Genomic DNA, 24,109 nt, shown 5'->3' with positions numbered 1-24,109 from the left:
AACCTCAATTAGACTGCTCCTAGGGCCTAAACACACATAACTGTAAAAGTTTTGCTCCCCTGAAAATGTAAAAGGTCAAGTACACATCTAATATATGTAAAAATTCATAAGTGAACATTCGTGTAACAAGGGATGCTTGCTAGGAATGTGGAAAGGTACTAAACTAACGAAAAAGAAAGGCTATCAGCATGGAATACAACTTATTAGAGGAGATATTCTACTAGAGACACTGACCCTACAGGTGGACACTGAGTAAAAAAAATATACTGGTAAAGACAAGAAGGAAAAGTATTTTATATGAAAGAAAAATATATAAGAAAATGTACACAGAATGTGACAGAGGTAGAAGGACCAAGACACAAAATCATAGAACTTAATGTCTGAGGAGATCTCAAGAAATAAGTTTAGTTTCATTGCAGTAAGCAAAATAAATCTTTCTTTTCACTGCAATGGTTTCCAGAAAGTAAATCAGAAAATAGAATGATGAAAATCACTCCCCTGATGCACCAAGGAGACTGTTAACCTTGCAGTTACCATTTTGATCACCAGGTGGCAGACAAATATTAAAAAGGCAAAATGCAGGGTAAATTTAAATTCCTGGGGGTTGGGAGGGGGAGGAATAACAGATATAGGCAGACGAATGAGAAAATATAACTTTTTAGACATAAGAAAATTAAGATGTTTGTAATACATAAATTTTTTGAAAGTAGGTACAACCTGTACTACTACTCCATTTTAGAGTTTGAGGCAACTGAGATCCAGAAGTGTTACCTTGCTTATCTAAAGTCTACAACAAATCCCCAAGCTTATGTATTTTGTAGCCTAAGAAAAAAATACCTGCATGAAATAATATGTGAATAAATTAAAGAATAATATAGAATTATAATGGTGACATTTTAAAATGTCATCTTAAAATGCAGTTTATAATTCAAAATGAGCTTTAAAAAGATGTGTTTTAATCTGTATAGGTAATAACTAAAGTACAGAGTTAAAAGACTTACCCATGATTGACTTGCTTCAGTGTGTTAGCTACTTTATGTACTATATTTTATTTCATTTAAATGTCTACTATACAACAAATCTGGTGAACATTTTCCCTATTTTACATATTAAGAAACCAAAAGATTAACAAAGCAAAGTGACTTGGGCAAGATGAGGTAAATCATAAGCAACAGAATGTGACTCCAACCCAAGTGTTCTGACTCATGAACACAACTGTTTTCATCATAACTATGCTAGATAAATAAGTCCAGAGAGACCCAGAAGAAATAGATGTCCAAGAACTAGCCTGAGAAAGGCTAGCTCTAAAAATAGCAAGCTTTAAACCTCATTTGTTAAGGCAGGTGGTAGTTACAGAATAATAAGAGCACTAATGTTCCAGGTAGGTGAGATGTCAGGATGAAGAGACAAGAGCTGAACATACTTTGCGAAACATGCTGAAAACATACCTGTCAGGGCAAAAAGGTAAACTGGAAGATTATCAAGATACATATTTGGTGAAGTCTGATGAATTCAGTTGATTAAGGGCTGCTATTATTAGACTAAGGACACAAAATTTTACACAAGCATCAAAATTACATTCCTTGAGCAAGTGACTGCTATGTGAGACTAGGTCACTAGGGAAGATTCTGATGTGGCCCTAACACATTCAAGGACCCTTTACCAATTCTCCCAGTCCATAGTGATTTCAGATTCCTTGTCAGTTTTATTCACTTATTTCTCTACCACTCAACTGTCACCTGATATATTCTCCATTATAAAGGCAGTGTTTAATTTTAAGTACATTCCTCTCTTACCAAATCCTTGAGACTAAGAATCATATCTTTTCATTTGTTTTGCTTCTAATATCACTTCCACTTCAACTTGGAAGGCAAAACCAGCAAGAGAATGTCACTCCCATCCTAACAATGAGAAAAAGGTGGATAATCTTTTTAAAAAATCATAATTTTTCTTGAACCTATGAGTCCTGTGTTGCAAGTCAACCAAGTAAACTGAATTTCATATATTACAAGCTCCTCCAAGGAGAGATGAGAGACAGGATTAACTTCACTGTTGGCAAAGCACAAGGAAAGAGGTAGCTGCCATATAAACAGGTAAGAAAAAAATCTGCTAAAATGTCAATAAGGTCTTAAAGGCCAACCATGGGCTAACATGTCAGCTTAGAATAGCTGGGCATCTCAAAGACAGGAAGAGTTTGCACACGCAAGCTCTTTTCCATATATAAATTTAATTTAATTTCCAATTGAGGTAACTCTGCTACCTCGTGCTCATAAGAAAAATCGGGAGCAGTACAGGAGACTGAAAAGCACTCCCCTTGGTGGTTCAGGCTTGCAGGAGGTGACAGGCTGCACAGGGACAGGCATGAAGTCCCACTGACCTTTGAGGACATTCATTTATGTAAAACAAAAGCCTTAAACTGCTGACAAACTCACTGCCTCCCAAGACTGCTGGGGGAAATGTAGAAGTAAAACCTTTATCTGCCTTAGGGAAGAATAAGAAACCTTCTTAAGCACAGAATCCTATACTGATACCAAGCAGAGGTCTACTACCACTGGGCAGGGCAGAAAAGCCTCAGCCACTTAAGACCAATCACAGATATAAGGAAGTTTCTCTGCCATGAAAAGAAAGTGGAAGGATGCTAAGAAAGCCCCACTCCTAAGGCACGGGGGCGCATGGCCCACTTAAGACAAGCATAGGGAACACATAAGGCTAGGATCAACTAACTAGTCACAGATGTTAACTGCTTTGGAGGGGCAAAAACATTGAAAGAAAACCCTCTATATAGCTCAGGGGTTCCAGGACTGCTGATAGCTCAGAGTGAAGCAAGAACACTGAGAAAGCTTTCCAGTACCTTCTTTAGAAGTACTCTACTCTAAGCACAAGATAATAGCAGCCCATTATAGGTAATAATATCAACAAAATCAAAATCCAATTCATCTTCCGATGGACTCAGCCTCTTATACAAACAGCATTATAGAAGAAGAGCCTGCCAGTTTCTAGGTGTAAATACTATTTAACTGTTTCTACCCATTTCTGGGTGTAAATACTGTTTAACTCTTTCTATACATGGGGTCCGTTGTTCAATTAAGAATTACAAGACATGAAAAAGCAAGAAAAATAAAGATGGACAACATGCATGAATAGATGGAATGATAGCAGAGAAATGGAATCTATTTTTTTTTAAAGTCAAGTGATTAAAAAAAATTTTAAATGATGTAAGACATGAAGAATTCTTCTGATGGGCCCATTGGAAGACTAAGGAAAGATTCTGTGATCTTTAAGACAGGTCAATAGAAATTATTCAAAATGAAACACAAAGGAAGAAGAGAGCAGGAAAAATAAGACAAACAAAAAAATCAACAAGAAGAAACAGAGCATCCAAGAACTGAGGGATATTAGCAACCAGTCTAACTCATTCTTCTCCCAACACATAGTTGGCACTCATTAATTTTTTTTTTTGGTATGTTGTTGTTAAAGTTGACAGGATATAAACAATATTACTAATATTTATGAAACTTCTGGTGACTGCTGGAAGAACAAATTCTGTCACTACACTAATTCTAATCTTCACAATAACTCTATGGAAGTGGATATAATTATCAATATTTTATAGATCTGAGGGCTAAGAGGATTAGAGAAGTTAGGAAAGTTACTCAAGTTCACATACCATCCAAGCGGCATACTGTTCTGGTCCTGATCTCTTATACTACAAAGCCTGGAATCTTTATATTCCCACAGGGGGTCTTTCTATTAAGTGATGAGGGTGATGGTTGGATGTAAAAAGGAAGAGTAAAAATAAACATCAATGAAGTAAAGTCTTTCTGAATTTGTAAATAATGGTCCTTAGTAAGTTAAGAGGAGATAAGCGATCTTGAAAACTCTGGATCAGCAGGCCTAGCACAAAGTAGGTGTTCAGAGGAGGTATACAATCTTGAAATCTGTAAACCAGCACACGCTAGATACTGGTTGTGTTGAACTGAATTAAACAGACTCTCCATTATGGTATGTCCATTCTGTTCACATTGCATTAAATGCTTATTAATGCTAAGTTAGGGTCTGTTCTAGAATTTGACTAAAGAAATCTGCATATTAGATTTTAGAGAGAATATGAGAAATCGTAACTGACCCCTTTACAGTCTGATTTTCCTGAACACAGATTAGGAAGTTTAGTTTCTATCTAAAAGATCCCAGAAATGCAGTAGTTTATAATTCATTTCCCCATTGTTAATCAGAAACTACATAAAAACCCATTCAATGGCAACACTATATCAGGGATTCTAAAAGACTGTCTCTCACTGAAGTGTGTTAATAGGTAGAAGAAAGGTCCTGTATTCACAGGAGGTCTCATTATTTACCTGTGTTTATATGTAGTATGTAGTATGGTTGTGAACTGTTAATACTTTTAGCCAACTTTTAAAGACAGTTCATATGCCAAGTAATTATATCAATTTTAAATTTTTAAAATACATTGTTTCATTTTTTTTTTTTGGTCTTTAATATTTGAAAATGCAAATTCTACCAAAGACCCTGCAGTAACTTTTCAGGACCAAGAGATTATTGATCAGTGCAAATACAAGTTTTATAAGACTATTAAATAGTATTCTCAAAACAAAATAAATAAGTCAGTAACCCTTTGATAAATGGTAAGCTATTTGCAATTTCACTTTTGTTGACAGGGTTTAAATATTTCAACATTTAAAAAGGTTTCTTAATACATGACAAGTCTACTGTATTTTCAATAAGACACAGAATTCAGTTCCTCTCACTAACTAATGTGAAGATGACTTTTCTAGCTGGGATAAATAATTTAAAAGTTAGTACTGAAGAAAAGAACCATATTATTTTCAATCACCTTAGTAAATTACGTTTTCAAAAAATATATAGCTAAGGGTTAAACTATTTGTTAGTAAAATAATTATAGCTGCATTTTATTTCTCAGATTTACCATATTAATACATAATGAGCATAAATGTGTGTGTATGTGTGGAATCACACATAAGTAGAGTATTAAAATGCTTCTGGTGTTAAATGAATCAAAGGTCTTAACAGAAATTGCAATTACATTTTGGTCTCAGAATCAAATAATACTAGTTTTCAAAAGCATTTACTATAAACATCAAAGACACTAATAAAGGCAAAAAGAAAACAGATCTGTGAAATAACTGGTATTTTATTCGTATGTTAGAAAAGCCATAAAGAACTTCAGAGAAGGTTGAAAAACATAGTCCTATTTTGTAATTAGTATGGGCGCACAGGCCAACTTAAGATATTTATGTATTATTCTAGTGTTTTATGTTAGGAAAACATGTTAGGAAATATAACAATGTGTAGCAGATACAAATCCAGCTCAAATTATAAGATCCTATTATACCCCCATAGTTAGAGATCTATTGACATTTCTGAAAATTCCTTTCTCTTAGGAGACACTAATAGGCAGCAGCAGTAGCCCTACAAAGAAAAGACTAGTTTTACCTTTCATCAACACCAGCATTGATCTCTGACAAACTTTAAAAGCAGCTCTATATTCAAAACCAAAAGAAAATGGGCATTTCTTTATCCTAAGATTCTTGGAAAACAATAATAATTTGTTTACAAAAGGTAGGCACTTTTGGAATAGAGAACTGTTGTTAATTTTATCAAGACCCCTTACAAACAAAAAAGGCAACAGGAAAAAACAAAGTCAAATAGGACAGAATATAGGGAGGAAAAAATATTAATGATGTGATTACTGATGTAAAGTCTAGAATGGTAATATTCACTAGATTTACTAAATGGAGAAATTGAGTACCTTTGTTTTTGTTTCAAGACATTGTAATAAATGACAGTCATTTCTGGCAATAAATTTGAAGAGTAAAATTATAACATTAAGGTACATGTCAACTTTAAAATGTCTCAAAATATATACTGAACATGCTCACATAAAAAGATTATTTTCCATTATATGTTATTAATATACTAGGTGTTGTTCAGCAGAGCTAAACATTTTAAAAATGAAGTCCAAGCAAGTTATTGAAAGGAGCTGGTTTTGAATTATTTCTTTGATAGAATTATGTTCTTGAATAATCTTATGACAATATAAATGTCTCAATGTGTATCCTGTTGTGTTTCTAAAAGACACACTATTCTGAAAGGCGCTAAAAAATTTTTTGTGTATCTTCTTTTAAGGAAAGTACTACATAATGTCCACTAGAGGGCACCCTTGTAATCCATAACTGATTTAAAACAAACATTTAATTATAATCACATTTAATATTTTGGAAATTAGTATTATTTCAACAGAGAAACAAAAAGAGAAAAGTAACTTTCTTTCACATTAACAATATGGAGGGCGTATTTTTCAAAGTGAACTCAAAAGATCAATTTTATAAATTATTGACATTAGTATTAATATAATTAGACTATATATATCTTTGGAATGCTGACTGCTAAAATGTGTTTTCATTTAGGCAGTATTTTTTTTATGGACATGGACGTGTGTTAAAAGAAGAACATTCACTTAACTTATTTCAAAAGAGTTGATCACTTGAAGGTTTTTTGTTTTTTGTTTTCTGAGGCAGAGTTTGGCATGATCTCGGCTCACCGCAACCTCTGCCTCCCAGGTTCAAGTGATTCTCCTGCCTCAGCCGCCCAAGTAGTTGGGATTATAGGCATGCACCACCACACCTGGCTAATTTTGTACTTTTAGTAGAGATGGGGTTTCTCCATGTTGGCCAGGCTGGTCTCGAACTCCCGACCTCAAGTGATCCGCCTGCCTTGGCCTCCAAACGTGCTGGCATTACAGGCGTGAGCGACTGTGCCCGGCCTATCGCTTGAAGTTTTATAATATTTTCTTATTACTTTAACATTTCAGCTTGATAATAGTGTTCTTAATACTGAGCCAAATTACACAGTGATAAAAATAAAGATTGTCTTGCTTATCATGATTTGATTCAATTATTTGTATTATTCTGTAAACGTTTATTTTACAAAGTAAAGTATTCTTCCGAATTTTCTGCCCCACCCCCACCCCAGGTAACAACTATCTTTCTTTTTTGGATTTACAATCACTTTTTTTCTTGGTCAAAAGTAAGTGGTTACTTTCCTCTATAAACACTAAGTACACCATTTCTTTCCTGACCAGTAAGGCAAACTATTCAACAGATAGTATTTTTCCAAAGATCCCAACAAGTATAGAGTTTTCCGAAATCTATTACATCATCCGAACAAGAAACACTGTATTTAATTACATTCATTTTATTCCCAGAGTCCATTGAATTCCTATGAATAAAAGTGTTTCATAAATACAATACTATAAACCACACCCTACTAGGTGTGGACATCCCATCTTTTCTTATGCTTAGGAAATAAGTAATTAAGAGAACCTAAGATATTACCTTTTCTTATAAGTTTCACAGAAAATTTCATCTGCAGCATTTTAAAATATGACATTTATTATATATAAAAATAAACTATTTGATTGCTCATATTTTTAAATAAGATGCTAACATATTGAGATTTCTCTTAAGTCCCTATTCAATCAAAACATGGCTTTGAAATGCTTTACTTGTAAGTCTCTGCATGCATATAAGTATATATGACTTCTGAGCATATTTTAAAATATAAAAGTATGTTACTCATCAACTATAAAATGAACTCATAGCTATTGTGCTATGTTCCACAAATCCATTAGAATATTTTATAAACCATTAAATACATAAAGATTCAAAAAGACAAAAAGTTTCATTTTTAAGTGTGATATCACCTCGCATAATGGATAAAAATATAAAATCACAGATTATATTTTATGGTTAAAACATTCTTATTTGTGCCTTCAAAAGATAACTATTTATACCTCAAACTATTAGTCTGTATGTGACTATATTAAGTAAAATAAACGTCCACCAGTTTAATAGTGCTTGGTCTAATAGTAGAAATTGTGACTATTAAACATATTTCTATTTGTAAACACTTTATTTGGGTAACATTCCAAGTGAGAGTATTTATCAAGAAGCATACTGCTTTGTATCACACTGCAAATGAAAAATAACTTTCCACTCATTTTCTCATGCTGTTTTTACATAATTAACTGGAGGATGAAAATCTAAAAAGATTGCTATTTGTCCCAGACATGAAATAGTTAAGAGTGATATATATATATATATATATATATATATATATATATATATATGTATGTGTGTGTGCGCGCACACGTGTGTGGGTGGGTGTATGTGTGTGTGTACGTGTGCGAGTGCCAGGGTTTTAATAGGGCTTAACAACAAAAAGCTTCAGTCCCCCACTTTCCCTAGGTTTTGTTGTGATTTTGCCTTGCTTAGGGCCATCCATCTGTTAATGTTGACTTGTAATACAGCTTAGCTCTCATGCTTCTTCACTAGTATAGTTGAGGTGTCTGTGAGTCTCATGAAGACACACAGAAACATACACATTATAACTGCTAGACTAAGCCACACATGGCTAATATGGAGCAATATCTTAGATATATATAAATTTTACATATTATTTAAAGAAATTTCTTATTCTTAGAAAAGAAAATGTTAGTAAATGTTTACAAGTAAGTATTTTTAAACATAATTTCAGATTATAGATTTATGTTGTCTTATATTTTTCACTAAGTCTCCAGTATTCTGTTCTAAAATAAAACTGATGAAAGAACATAAGTACATAGGATTAAGACTGTTCTGCACCATGACCAGTGGCCATATTCTCAATGGACTCACTGGCCCTGTTTTCAATAAAACCAGAGAAGGATCCTTTCCCTGGAGTCCTGTTAGGCTGGGGCTGCTGTTGGAACTGTCATCTTTACACAAAAGGGAAAAGGGTTGGGTTTTACAAATGTGGAGCCTAATTGGGAGATCTTCATGGCTGTACCCTTGACATTTATTTAAGCCTCATCAACAAAACGAGCAATAGCCATACTAATTAGCAGACCAGCACACAAATTACTATTTGTTGGAGGTCGACTATAGATTCACAATCTATTCCAAAGATAAGCTAAATAATGGAAAACAAGCTTAAAACACAGGCTTAGAACTTTGTTCTTTTCTACAGCACACAGATTGTAAAACTTCATAATGTTTTACTTTAAAATACATTCTTGGAATTTAAATGATCATAATCCCATTTTCATCTTTTGAAAAACAGATGAAAATAAAGTCTCTCACTGACAAGTCTAGCTGGAAACTGGAAATGTTCTTTAGACAACTGAGATCCACTTCTGAAATGAATAATCAAATGGACTAGGAATAGGATGAGTGAAGACTATACTCAATTTTACTCACAATAAAATGACATACTCAAGGTCTTATAAACTTATAAATAAGATATTTATTGGTACAATAAGTTTTATATTTCTATTCAAGTCATATACTGGGATCTATGGTCATCCCTACTTAGAATGAAGATGGATAATTTTAGGAGTCCTAACTACTTTAGTGATTAGAGATTATTAGTGATCCTGGACTACAACTGCCAAGAGAGAAATCAGATGGTGCCACTGCTACAGAGGCCTGGAGTTCAAGATATATGATACGGTAACCATAAACAAACAGCTACCAATTATCAAGTACTTATTATGTGGCAGATATTTTATATACATTATCTATAATGCCTATAGCATCCTGGGAAAATAACCTGTATTATTATTTTACAAATGTAAACATTAAGGCTTAGGGATATTTTGTTTTGCTCAATGTTAAATCCTAGTACCTTTTTCAAAGTTAAGTTCTGTCTGGCTCTAAACTCCATATCCTTATTTCTAACTATCCCTCTTCTACAATCACTCCACCCAACATAAGGGCATGATAATAGTGGTTAGGTACCTAAGTTCTAGAATCAGTCTGCCTGCTTTTTAATTCCTATTCTGCTATTTATTACTTGTATAACTCTGGGCACATTTATTAGTCTCCATTTGTTTCTAAATCTGAAAAATGGGGATAATAATTCTTGCCCTGACTGGATTGTTGGAAGTTTTAAATGAATCACGTAAATACAAACATCCACAGATAGCCTCACTGTTATCACAAAACTGTCCATCTTCCCTAGGTCTTCTGAGGCTGCTCTAGTGCATTTTTCTATTATTTCAACTGTATAAAAATTGAAGTTTGAAAAATAGTAGGAACATGAAAATTATCTAGATTACAAAATCACAAAGGTCCCTGCAGAAATTTGCCTTTAGGCAATTAAATTCACCACATAACAAATCTTTTAAAAGAATTTGGATACTTGAGCCAGTTCTAACAAGACAGTGACGCTACTCTTCAGTAGCCTTACAGTAGGAAGAAAAGAGTGTATTTTATTTCCACTTGTACCTGTTTTCACCTTTTTTAATGAGGTTCAACAGCTAGTAAACTAAGCTGTCTTTGAGAGAGGTATTAATGAGACTGAGCATTTCAAATAATAGAAACGGCACAGAAAAGACTAAATGAAGAAAACTAAATTTCTGTCTTCCAAAACAAAAGTCTTTGCCTCTGCTAGGTACCTCCACCAGCATGTGAGCTCTTGTGACACTGAAAAGATTTGTGGATCTAAAACATCTACCCTATTTCTTTGGAATGATTGGGTAATTCATAAGCAACTTTTTAAAAACCAAAACTTTGCGGATTATGCATCATGTAGCTGTGCTTTTCTCTTCTTTTTGGCTGTGCAGGGAATAGGCCTTAACAGCTTCTTACTACATTTAACATTTTCTCTGCCTTAAAACTTACCTAATTTTAATACAGTTTAATCTTTTTATGGTTCTTTGTAAGATATTAAAGTATTTTTGGAAATAGGTAGAATATAAATGAATAGACATGTTTCTCTGACATACATATTGATAACTAGACTGCCTTTAACCACATCCAAATATTTCTAGAAATATTACATATTTAGTTGAAAATCTTAATATGCTCAGATCCCAATATTATTATACTTGGAGAGTCAGGAGTAAGAGAATTCCTGGATTTGGTAATCATCATACGACAGTATGCCCGTGGCTCTAGCATCAGCTTTCTGCCTCTTCCATAACATACTGTATCATATTTCACTTAAATCAATAGGGCTGGATTATCTCCAAAAAAGCGAACCAAAGAAGCTTCTGCAATATCAGACTGCAAAGAAAAGGCAGCAGAGTATGGCTGATGCCTTTTGGTTTCCTTGCCCAATGTGCAAATATAGTACCCTAAATTCATTTCCACCTGTAGCCTTTTTTGGTAGTGTAAGTGGCTCAATTCTCAGGAGAGAATTAAGGCAACATCAATCCATTAGGGTAGGCTGACGTTAAACTTATCAAACCCCAGATTTGTGGTACAAATTCCCAGCATCCAGGCATTTAAAAATGCAGATCTGTTTTTGTTATTTTGCAAATATGACTTTTTGGCAAATAGCATTACAGCAGTTCCCCCTTACCCACGGGGGATATGTTCCAAGATCCCCACTAGGTGCCTGAAAGTACAGTTAGTACCAAATCCTATACAAACTATGTTTTTTCCTAAACATACATACCTATGATAAAGTTTCATTTATAAATGAGGCACAGTAAGAGATTAACAACAATAACTGATACTGAAAAAGAACAATTATAATACTCAGAACAGCATGTAATTAAAAGTTTATGAATTATTTATTTCTGGGATTTTTCATTTAATATGTTTTGACCACACTGACTGCAGGTAAATGAAACCTTGAAAAGCAAAATAGTATGAAGCAATTACAAACAGTAGACATCTTGTGAGATATTGTCACAGTCCTTAAAACCACTTCTCTGAGAACTGTTTCCCTTGTTCATCCCACTCACCCCTACTGCCCTTCCTGTGTCCTCGGTAACATGGTACTCTCCTTGCCTCTCTGGCTGGAGTTTATCGAACCAAGGATTAATGCCTGGTCCAAGTGAGCTGATTACATTCTTCCTTAAGAAACTGGATTCTAGAATTATTATCCATTTCTAGTGGCTGCTTCAATTGAAGGCCTATAAGATCTGTGTCAAGGACACAGAGAAGCTGAGAAAACCAGTCTACAGAATACACAATGAACAAATAAGCAGAAAGAACAGGCCAAGCATTAAAGGGGGAGTGGGAGGGGAGGAGAAAAATGAAGGAACAGGGGAGGGGAGAGGGAGGAAGATGGAGAAAAGAAGAGGAAGAAGAAAAGGGACAGAGAGGGAGAGAGGAAGAGAGGAAGAGAGGGAGAGAGAGAGGGAGGGAGAGAGGGAGAGGGAGAGAGAGAGAGATAGAGAGATGAGATGAGATGAGATGAGATGAGATGAGATGAGATGAGATGAGATGAGAGATATGAGATGAGATGAGATGAGTAGGGAGAGAAGTTGATATTCTTCCCTGATTACTTTTTCCATTTCCTAGTTCTAATCCTACCAGAAGCCTAGATATATTCCTGCAATTAGATGTCCTAAAGAATGCCTATAGCCTTATAATAAATGGCTTGATATTATTTAATTTGTGAGTTTGCTAACACTATTAAAACTAAATAATTAAAATCAAGGATTTGATGATAATTTCAATGTAAACGTACCCTGCTCTGCTTTTATAAATAAACTGTTGGCCACCAATTGGCTATCATTTCAAAGTAGTAACAAACTCAGCATCAATTCAAAGAAGTAACATTAGTAATGCAAGATAGCATGGACTCTGGAAGCCTTGGGAAAAAAAAATTAAGGGTGAAATGTAGCAGAAAACAATTGCTAGGGGGCCCAAAATTTAGCTCTTTGTTAAATACATATGTGAATCTGAAACTAAAAAATCAAATTTCAATTATAGAAAAAAATGCAAGCAAAATACTAAATTATAATAGATATCAGTAGACAGGATATGAACTCTTAAATATGTTGCTACTAAGACATACACAACACAGGCCGGGCTCAGTGGCTCATGCCTGTAATCCCAGCACTTTGGGAGGCCGAGGTGGGCAGATTATGACATCAGCAGCTCGAGACCATCCTGGCTAACACGGTGAAACCCCGTCTCTACTAAAAATACAAAAACAAAATTAGCCAGGCGTGGTGGCGGGTGCCTATAGTCCCCGCTACTTGGGAGGCTGAGGCAGGAGAATGGCGTGAACCCAGGAGGCGGAGCTTTCAGTGAGCCGAGATCCCACTACTGCACTCCAGCCTGGGGGACAGAGAGAGACTCCGACTCAGAGGAAAAAAAAAAAAAAAAAGATATATACAACACACAAATATATTTACCTATTTATATAATGGGACACATAATGAATAAAAAGAAACATATATACTGGGTATACACGTTTCCTGAAACTCAGATATTTATCATTTGAAAACTAAAGATTGTTATTCAGATATTATCAATATTTGCATCACAATTCTAAACATGTACGTTTAACACATTCCTATACAGCAAGTAGGAAAATCATGTTAGAATTCTTAAAGAATAAGCCCTCCTCCTCTCAATTCCTGCTATAGTTATTGCTGTCATGTCTACTGTAAACCATAAAATGCTAATCAATGCAGATAACTGAATTAATGATAATAAATAGTAGCCCTGAAGACTTAGTATAAGTATACACTGAATGGAACCCATTATTCTATAAGGTTTTCCGTAACCTAATACAATTTTCTCTATTAGAATGTACAGTGTGAGGACTATAGTTAATAATACTGTATTGTATACTAGAAAATTACTAAGAGAATAGATTTTAGGTGTTCTTACTTTGCAAAAAAACAGGTAATAGATGTGTTAATTTGCTTGAGTGTAGTAATCATTTCGTTATGTATACGTATATCAAAACATCATGTTATACATGTTAAATATATATAATAAAAAAAGAAATTGTCTCTAGAAGTTAACAGAAAACAAAAACAGAAATCAGTAATGTATTTTGTAATTACATTATCATAAAAATGCTATGCATGTTAAAGGAAAGAAGACTTTAAAATTTTTTTTTAGATCTACTTTACAGCATGGTGAATATAATTAATAATAGAATACTGTACATTTCAAAATTGCTAGAGAGTAAATTTCAGATGTTCTTCCCGCAAAAAAATGTTAAGCATTTGAGGTGATGGATAGGTTAACTAGCTTTATTTAATTATTCCACATTACATTCATGAATCATAACATTACTTTAGACCCTATAAATTTGTATAATTATAAACCATCAACTTGTAATGAAAAATAAATTAATTAAAATATGAGGAGCTAATAGTAGTTGTCGTAACTTGAAACTAATATTTAGGAAACGTGTTTCTCCAATATAAATCATTTTTTTTTACATCTTAAAGTATCCTATAGGTAACAAAGATCTCATATTCTTTTTCACAGAAAATCTACTCGCCATGGTAAAGATAACCTAAATGCTCCAATATTAAGCCAGTAAACATTTTACAACAGTATTTGAGATGTTAAAGCTTGAAAACAGACAAGAATTGAACATATTAGTGGTGGGAAAAAAAACAACAGAAAAATCAATAGCAAATCCATTATTAGTTCACACATTAATAAATGTTCTCCAGTTAACAGCAGTAACAAGAAAAGGTTTCTGACTTCTGGAATAATTATTTTATTGAAGGGCTTATTTTAGAACAGACAATCAGTATTGACTGTCAGTATGCTACAATTACACAACTCTAATGTGAAAATATCAGCTTAATAAATGAATAAATCAGAAGGAAATACTACGTATGTTAGAAAAATAGTCCCATGAAGGCAGAGAATTTTTGTGTTTTCCTTTTATATATACCTGGTATCTAGAAAAGTGTCTGGCATATAGTGTTGATGAATGACTGAATTAATGGGATTTTTTATTTTTATTTTTTATTTTTTTTACAAAGGCCTGGAGTTTCAGTACAGCTTCACTATCCTTTCCCATTCTTAAAGACTGTTGTTACGGTTTGAATTTTGTCCTCTCAAAATATCATGTTGAAATTTAATTGCCATTGTAATGGTATTAAGAAGTGGGACTTCTAAGAGGTGATTAGGCCATGAGGGCTCCACCCTCTTGGGTGGGATTCGTGCTGTTATAAAAGGGTGAGTTTGGCCCCCTCATCTCTCTTGCCTTTCTGCCTTCCACCATGGGATGACACAGCAAGAAGGACCTCATAAGGTGCCAGTGCCTTGATCTTGGGCTTTCCAGCCTCCAGAACTGTGAGAAATAAACTTCTGTTCTTTACAAATTACCCAGCCTCAGATATTCTGGTACAGCAGCACAAAATGGGCTCAAAGACAAAGACCCATGGAAGCACCTTATGGCCATGTATACTTCTGCGGTGCCTGGCTATCCAGGAAAGCTAACTGAGCATCAGAGATGGGTTTTCGCCTCCTTCTGCCACTGATCAGTTATGAGACTTATGGCAAGTGTTGCGACCATTCTAGCTATCAACTTTCTCATCTGCAAACCTTGGCAACTGTTATAAATGAAGCTTTGCAGCCACTTCCAGTTCTGTAATTTTGTAGCTAGAGTCCACTCAAGAATTCTTTTTTGAAGCTAGTTTTCTAAGGCCACTTAAGATACGATTTGGTATATACCAATTTTGTTTAGTTAGAGCCTTCATAAATGTACTTATGAAAAAAAAAAACCAGAAACACTTATAGCTATGATTCTGAACACTCTTGTCACTTGAAACAATATTTTAAGTAGCATCAGCATATAAAAAGAAGCTTTAAATATTTATAGCAAATAAAATAATCTAACTTTAGAAAAGGTTAGACTTATAGTAGTTCAGATTTTAATTTCTATAGACTATTTTAATGGCCAAATACCCATCTATAAGATTGATTTTATTTTTGTAGTAAAGGAATCCTATGACTTCCAGTTTATCATCAAGCTATTCACACTCTATAAGAATCACACATTCAATTGTCTTTTCCCTCACTGGACTATGAGATCTATGAGGGCATGGGCTAACAAAGAATGTAGAAACTGATATCTGAAACATTTGACTCTCAATCCCCTTGTAGCCTTCCCAGGTTCCACCTACTCCTCCCCTTGACCAATACTGCAGGTTTTCTTATAAGATAAAAAAAATTAATGGATCCAAATTGTTCCTAAATAATTTATTGGAATTATATAATTTGAGAATGTGGAGGAATGAAGAGTAAATAACCTTACTTACCTGAGCAAGCTTACGCTTTTCTGAGTTTCCTCCCTTTTCATTGTGTAACTTGTAAACTGGTGTATATTGTACAGAACTAGAACAGGTCCCATAATCTTCTTCATTTTCCTACACATGAAAAAATATACCAGCAATAATTGTAAAGTACTCCTTTTATTACTAACGTATTAGATTAATAAACAAAGTATCTGATATACATACAAGTAGCAAAATAACACTTCAGCTTTAAGTGTAAAGAATCTATTTAAGAAGAAAATGCATTTTTCTATAATCAAAATTAATAAATTTAATTAAATAAGGTTAATGATATTATTTATATTGATAAATTTAATTTAATAAAAATAATTAAAAATCTTTGATTACTTTGAATAATCTGAATAAAACTTATATAAAGATAATTTGCTATCACTACACTGGAAGATTTAAGTAGTATGTTTTCTCCAAAGGTAAAAATTCAAAACATAACAACTGATAATAAAATCTGCGAAAATACAAATTAAAATCAACACACATATACACACATTTACATATCTGCAATATTCATAGCTTAAATACATACATAATATTTTGTAAATTAAGAACATTCTTCATTTTAAAGTAACTACGATTGGAATGAGACTATCAAAACAAATGATGGCATTCCTGGGTTACTTCTACACAAAAGATATCTTCGAAAAAAATTCTTAGCATAAAGCAAGAACTTCAATTGTGATATCAAGGCAATTAACTTTATGAAAACATACATCCTGTTAAAACATCTTTGAAGATTTCCATAGTTCTGTGATAAAATATTCAAAGAGTAAAGAGATTATTTGGTGAATGCATACAGAATAGCAGATAGTTGCCAGAGGGCTTGTATAAAAAATACATTCTTGAACAAAGGGCTAAGCATATTTCAAATGTCATTAAAAACACAAATTTCTAATTTGTAAGTATAAACCTCAAACTAATACAAGAATCAAGGTAAAATGGAAAAAAATGAATATGACAAACCTTGTGTTTTAGTTTACTCTTCACTTCCTTTAGTCCCAGCTTTGCATGATTTTTTGCCTAGAAAATGATAATAAATGTGCCTGGCTCAGGATGGTTCCATTACCATTTAAAGAATAAGTATACAAGATCAAATTTAATGACAATTACTAACTGTTCATATGATTTAGAAAAAGAACAGATTATAATCTAACACTCTATTTTCAGGGATACACATATCACCTACTATTTTATTACACCTAAATCAGTTGGTAAAACCATTAGTCTCTTCTTTGTATACAAGTATCATATGAAGGCTAACATTTAGACTATTTTGTTCCCTAAACTATAAAGAACACAAAAGGAATAAACCAGATTACTAATGTTAAAACTGTAATAAACTGGAGGAACAGAGAAAGTACATCCCAGCAGCAAATTATTTGGGTAGATGTTTGAACTTGAAGAAACTCTGGCAATTTTACAAAGCTTTATTAAGAGCTTTTACAGGCAGACACAGAATTTTATTAGCAGAGCCATCTTAATGTAATGGTATCTCATATATAGTTTTTCTGGTAAAAATTAAAAGTCATTTAACAATTTAAAGCTATCCTCATGTTTCACAGGGAGCCTGGCCCCAGCATTTGAGTTTCTCACATCCTGCTGTGATTCCTGTGGGGTATAAATTAACTAAAGACAACTGGGGGCTTTCATAAAAGCCTTAGCCTTTGTTCCACTAGAAATTCCTACTCACAGTGGCAAAGGTGAAAAAGAAGAGAAAAGGAATTCATATTTATTTTGTTTCCTAAATATATGACTTTGTGCTGGGTGCTTAGCATGCATTATCTTAGGTAGTTATCACAACAATTCTGTTAAGATTAGTACTACTATGATCACATTTTAAAATAAGGAAAGTGACTCAGGGAGACTGTAATCTAGCTAACTATCCTCGAATTCACTTGATCACACTAATCTTTTCAGATGCTCTTTAGTATACAGAGTTGAAGCTACTAGTGTCAGTCTCTTCCATGGTTCTATAATTCCATAGTGCACTGATTCATTAAAATAATTGTTGTCCTATGTCCTCCTCTGACTTCCTTCAGATTACCTGGATGACAGGATATACGTTCTCTCTATCCTTTTCAACTTACCAATTTGAAGCTTAACAAAATGCAAGTATTCTCCAGAGAAATGCTCCAAGCAAATGGCTTTGGTAATAATTTAAAATGGAGACCTAATAATTTAAAATGGAGACCTAACGAGAAAGATGACTCTGAAAACCATTTAGCTAAGTAAAATATGAATTCCACTTTGCTGTTATTCGTAAATTTATACAAGTGTGTATGATAACTCTAGTTTTCTTTTTGGCCCCTATCAGCATAGAAAAACATATGCATGAAAAGTATAGGAAAAAAATTTTAACTATAAAAATATATAAAAATGTTATAAGAACAGGATGGAATCATTATTTGCTTTGACAAACACATATTCAGTATTTCTGTAGTATGTTCAAAGTGCAGAGCAAAGTGATAGTAAAACAAATATAAAAGTTGGGACAGTATCTCTTACTGTACCTTCACATTCTGCTATAACTCCAATGATGAGTATAAGGCCTAGTTCATGATAGGCACTCAAATAATTTATTGAATAAATGAGATAGAGGTAAAAACATGATTCCTACTTTTGAAAAATTTACTGTCTATAGAAAACAAGGTAAGTAAATTCTGTTATACCACAGAACAGAAATTGGGAGTTTTACTCATAGCAATTTGTGGTCAAAGAAGGAATTTCAGAGTACGGATTTCAGAAAATGAGCAGTCTGGAAAGATCAGTTTTAGATACAACTACAAAGGTCACAGAATGACTGACTTACCTGCCCCAAACCTCTTGATTCAGGGATGATATGATCACAAGATAAATGATAAAAGTGATTAGGTATATTCTAAAGATCTTAATTCACCAGAAATTAATTTAGGGAATAATCCTCCAGAGTAGAATCCTTTTTTTTTTTTTTCTGAGACAGAGTCTCACTTTGTGGCCGAGGCTGGAGTGCAGTGGCACAATCTTGGCTCACTGCAACCTCCACCTCCCAGGCTCCAGCAATTCTCCTGCCTCAGCCTCCCAAGTAGCTGGGACCATAGGAGCATGCCACCACATCTGGATAATTTTTGTATTTTCAATAGAGATGGGGTTTCACCATGTTGGCCAGGCTGGTCTCAAACTCCTGACCTCAAGCAATCCACCAGCCTTGGCTTCCCAGGTGCTGGGATTACAGGTGTGAGCCCACAGCACCTGGCCCAAAGAATAGAATTTTTAATTTGAAAAGATTTTACTTCCTTGCAGAGAAGGGTTCAAAGTAAAATACTCCACTGATTAGAATGATAAATTTTAAAATAATGAATAGGGTTATGGACATGTTTGCTTCATTGCTGTGCTTTTGTGAAAAATGTGAGTGAAATTAAGGCAAGACACATATTTGGCAAAACAATACAACTTCTCTAAGCCAAAAAAAAAACCCTCAACTGCCTGCTCCAGAAGAAAATGAAGGGCTATTGACTGTGAAACCATTTTTAGAATCTTAAATGAATGTGAGAAACAAGGATCAACATTACTTTGCTTTTTCACATGGTGGTTGTGTGCTATTTCATTGTAAAAAAAAATCTCTTCAAAAACTGCACTTAAACCACCAGAGACGTTTCCTAGGAAAGCCATAGAACAACCAAACAAAACACAGAGGCTGAGGTTTCTAAGGGAAAATGATAACCTTGTCTTACTTTGGCTTTATGGTTAGGGATCAAATAATTATAATTTTTGGACTGTATTGTTTAATCAACTCTATAGATTAGCTTCTCTACTATAAAATTTAATATTTGAATGGAATTTTTAAACAGAAAGGGTGGCCATATTCATATCACAATTTTAAGTCAAGGAATAACAGAAGTTCTAAAATTTTATTAAAATATACTATTTTATTATTAATTCAATCACATCAACTCATTTACCAAGAAAAGCTTTTGAAGACAAATTCTTACAAAATCAAAACCCTTGCCTTAAATACTTTTAGAAATATAAAATATCTGACCTATTGAATTTTTAAAAATTTATTGAACACAACCCACTAGCTTCTCTCCTGAGAAGGTACTAGACTAGTATTAAGAGAGAAATGTACACAGACAACACAAGTGTTGAAACAGAAGGTCCTTCAGATACAAAAATACGTATATAAACATTTTTGTGTAGGGTTGAGAAGACAAAAATATGTATATAAACTTTTTTTGTGTAGGGTTCAGAAAAATTTTTTCAGGAGAAATAATGTCTGAACTAAGTCCTATAAAATGAACTGGTGTTGACTGGTGGATAAAGGCCAAGAAACTGACATTCCAATTAATAGGAATGGCTTGAGCAAGAATCAAAGGGCAGAGGAGAGTATCTTACATTCATGAAATGAGGAGTAGCTAAGTATCTTCAGAGATATGGAAGGTTCTGAGGAGTAGGGGGAAAAGGAACTAGACATGAAGGGTCTGGGTTTTGAAGAGTCTTAATTGTCATATTAAAGAGTTTTTTTACTTTATCATTTATTATTTACTTTATTATTCTTACTATTATTCCCGTTATTTTTTTCTGCAAGTCTTAGAGCAGCGGTGTCCATGCTCTTTTGGCTTCCTTGGGCCACATTAGAGGAAGAAGAATTGTCTTGGGCCACACATAAAATACACTAACATTAACAAAAGCTGATAAGCTAAAAAAAAAAAAAAAAAAGAAGAAGAAGAAGAAGAAAAATTCCAAGAAAAATCTTGGAATGTTTTAAGAAAGTTTAAGAATTTCTGTTGGGGCTGGGCGCAGTGGCTTACACCTATAATCCCAGCACTTTGAGAGGCCAAGGCGGGCAGATCACTTGAGGTCAGGGGTTTGAGACCAGCCTGGCCAACATGATGAAACCCTGTTTCTACTAAGAATACAAAAATTAGCCGGGTGTGGTGGTGGGTGCCTGTAATCCCAGCTACTTGGGAGGCTGAGGCAGGAGAATTGCTTGAATCTGGAAGGCAGAGGTTACAGTGAGCCGAGATCATGCCACTGCACTCCAGCCTGGGTGACAGAGTGAGACTTTGTCTCAGAAAAAAAAAAAAAGAATTTGTGTTGGGCCACATTCAAAGCTATCCTAGGTTGCATGCAGCCCACAGGCCATGGGTTGGACAAGCTTGCCTTGGAGACTCACTGAAGAATGTTAATAAACAGTCAATGCATCTTTGAGGGAAAAGACCTCGCTATATTTTTCTTTTTTTTTTCTACTTGAGCCACAAGTACGCAGCAAGAATGTAAAATGTTGTTAAATGAAATAATGACATTTTACAAAATGGTACCCCATCAAGAACTGTTTCAATTTGCTGCACAACTTTGCTGATAGCTTTGAAATAAAATGAGAATCATTTTTAGATTATATAACAGAAACTACCCTCTGCATGCAATGTTATAATTTTAACAATTGAATTTGCTTTGGTCAATATTAATCCTAAATTTTTTTTAGATTTAAAAGAAAAACAGAAAATATTCAGAATTTATATGTCTATCATCTAGGAAAATGTTTTGTAATTTCATAAATAGGATTTTTAAATATCAAAAAAACTTACAAATTTATATGCTGTTCGTACAGCAGGGGTTGCTTTGGTCATTGCTGTGTTGAACAGTGCACCTCCTTTCTGCAAAAGAAAAACAGAAACATATTTCCAACAACTTTTAGCTAAAATGTCCTGAAAACAAAGTATTACAGTAAGTTGCATATTAAAAAAGGGCTTTACTCACAACTTAAAGACCTATACAAATTATTTCATGTTCAGTGTTTTCAAGTTTCTATGTACTATAATAATTTCAAACAAAATGTACACTTTCCACTTTGTTCTTTAGTTGATATAATACATCACTTAAAAATCATTTCTTCCTTGAAGCTTAGGTAGACTTGAGCAATATGACTAGTAATTTGAATATATTTAAAGCTTAACAAGAAAGAAATACAAGTTTATCAGCTGTTTTAATATCGGGCAAATAAAGTCTCAGTCTGGGGGAGAAAGTTTCATATTTAAAAATCATATTAACAAAACTACATTACCACAAATTATAAAATTGCCATCAAATCCTACTAACCCACCTAATTTCTTCTTCTGGAAAATAATATAAGAAAACCAAGATTTGGCAGTAAAATCTTGCTTTTCAAAATGAGCCATTTATCTTTGGACCAAAACTTTCCATTTAAAAACTATCTTAATGAATATCAAAATATAAACATAAAATAAGAATATTTAAAATGTGACAAAATATACAAACATTTCAAATATTTCAAATAAACAGCATAAGTATAAACAGCATACCTTTGCTGAACATTTCTCCATTTATGTTAGAGTGAAAGAATAACATTTGAATGCTTATGATTACCTTGACTGTATGCACCCATTGTTGATATGACCTCGGGTTCCCTGGAATATATAAAAATGAGATGCCAGGAATGGTTGATCAAAAATAAATCTGTAAACCAAAATTTATCAAGAACTAGTATTTGCACAACTTTTAGTAGGCAAATTTTATATGCAATGTTGTAAAAGAAGCAATAAAAGCAATGGCATCGTAAGAACTAATAAATTGCTCTAATTCTTAGAAATAGAGTAATTAGCAATTTTAGGAATAACAGAGAATCACTTTTTCTTCATCCATATATGAAGCTAACAGTGTTCAATCTTCTTTCACTTTAATATTAGCCTCAGAGGAGAAAATATAACCAACCTCTCTTTTGAAATACAAAATTCTTATGTTTTTCAAACTGATTTTTCAGTGTTTAACATCTATGTTGCTTTGTAAACTTTGCCTCCCTTACACAATTGGGTTTATTTTTTGTTTGTTTGTTTGTTTTTAAAATAGTATTTCATGTACATAGAGAACTTTTAAAAAACTAGAAGAAAATTTAGAAATGCAAAGAAACTTGGCAACAAAAAAGCATTCTTCCACAGCTGCTAAATTAACAGAGATCAGTAGCTACCTTTATTTTAAGGTAAACTTGCAGTTTTAGTTTTGAAAATATCCTCTAGTTGTAAATCTGTAAGTTAGAGAACTATTACCCAAGGAAATGTGAAGCAAATGCAGCTTTTAGGTTACAGGTTGACATGATTATGAAAAAGTTCAAGCGCTAAGAAAAGTAGTTCTAATAAAATCTGGCAATCAACATATCTGGTTCCAAATTCATAAATAATTTAGTCAATAAGATGATATCAGAAGGTAAAAAAAAGAAATACATATACAACTTATCTAATCTTTCCCATTAACTGATCTCCGTTAGATTTCAGCTACCTTCTTGTTTAAAAGCTTAAATACTCCCTAAGTCACAGGGGTAAAAAGTCACAATCAAAAAACAAAATCCCAGGCCTGGTGTGGTGGCTCCCACCTGTAGTGCCAGCTACTTGAAAGGCTGTGGCCAGGACATTGTTTGAGCCCAGGAGTTCAAGGTTGCAGTGTGCTAAGATTATGCCACTGCCCTCCAGCCTGGGAGACAGGGCAAGACCCCATCTCTTTTTTTTTTTTTTTTAAGTCCCAGTGGCTACTCAGGCACTATCCAATACAAAGAACCCCTAAAACATACTGTTCTCCTCTACTTTGAGGCTGTGGATTTTAAAAGATGTATCACCTTGCTCTTACAAAATAGACACAAAATGATCTCAGCCCCAAAATTTCTTTCTAGCTGTTATCTTTGCATCCCTAATCAACATCAGGCAAGAAGTGTCCAGCTCTGGATTCACTTCTATATTTAAAATCTTACTCTAATTTAAAAGAAATATCAAAAAACAATTTTTATTCTGAAAAACATCTCTGACTACTCAAAACTCAGCATTGCACCTTTTCTGGAGGATGAAATATGAAGACAAATTTTTTTTTCTTAACTTGTGAAATAACTACAGCAAAATGTAACTACTTAAAATAACCTTTGTACAAATAAGTTGCCCTGTTTAAAAGGTATGAGTTTCACGTGGTATTTGGCTTGACCAAACTTTTAAAAGTATATTTCCCTTGTAAAATAATAAAACATTCCAAGTCATTCTACCAATT

General features: G+C 33.6%; 1 protein-coding gene across 8 annotated transcripts in view; it reads right to left on the bottom strand.

Moving 5' to 3' along the window:
- DENND1B (DENN domain containing 1B) overlaps window positions 1–24,109 on the bottom strand; it is a 260,436-nt gene that overhangs the window by 15,493 nt on the left and 220,834 nt on the right. For all 8 annotated transcript variants that reach the window (XM_063647586.1, XM_063647606.1, XM_063647618.1 and 5 more), the window contains 4 exons: window positions 22,451–22,491; window positions 21,652–21,720; window positions 17,051–17,107; window positions 16,058–16,165 (listed from right to left, as the gene is read on the bottom strand). In XM_063647586.1, the coding sequence (XP_063503656.1) occupies window positions 16,058–16,165; window positions 17,051–17,107; window positions 21,652–21,720; window positions 22,451–22,491 (275 nt within the window). The remainder of the gene's footprint in view (window positions 1–16,057; window positions 16,166–17,050; window positions 17,108–21,651; window positions 21,721–22,450; window positions 22,492–24,109) is intronic.

The sequence above is a fragment of the Pongo pygmaeus genome, chromosome 1 (genome assembly GCF_028885625.2).
Source record: "Pongo pygmaeus isolate AG05252 chromosome 1, NHGRI_mPonPyg2-v2.0_pri, whole genome shotgun sequence".
Taxonomy (NCBI): domain Eukaryota; kingdom Metazoa; phylum Chordata; class Mammalia; order Primates; family Hominidae; genus Pongo; species Pongo pygmaeus.
The sequence above is the reverse complement of the archived record's forward strand: the minus strand, read 5'-3'. Positions and strand labels throughout refer to the sequence as shown.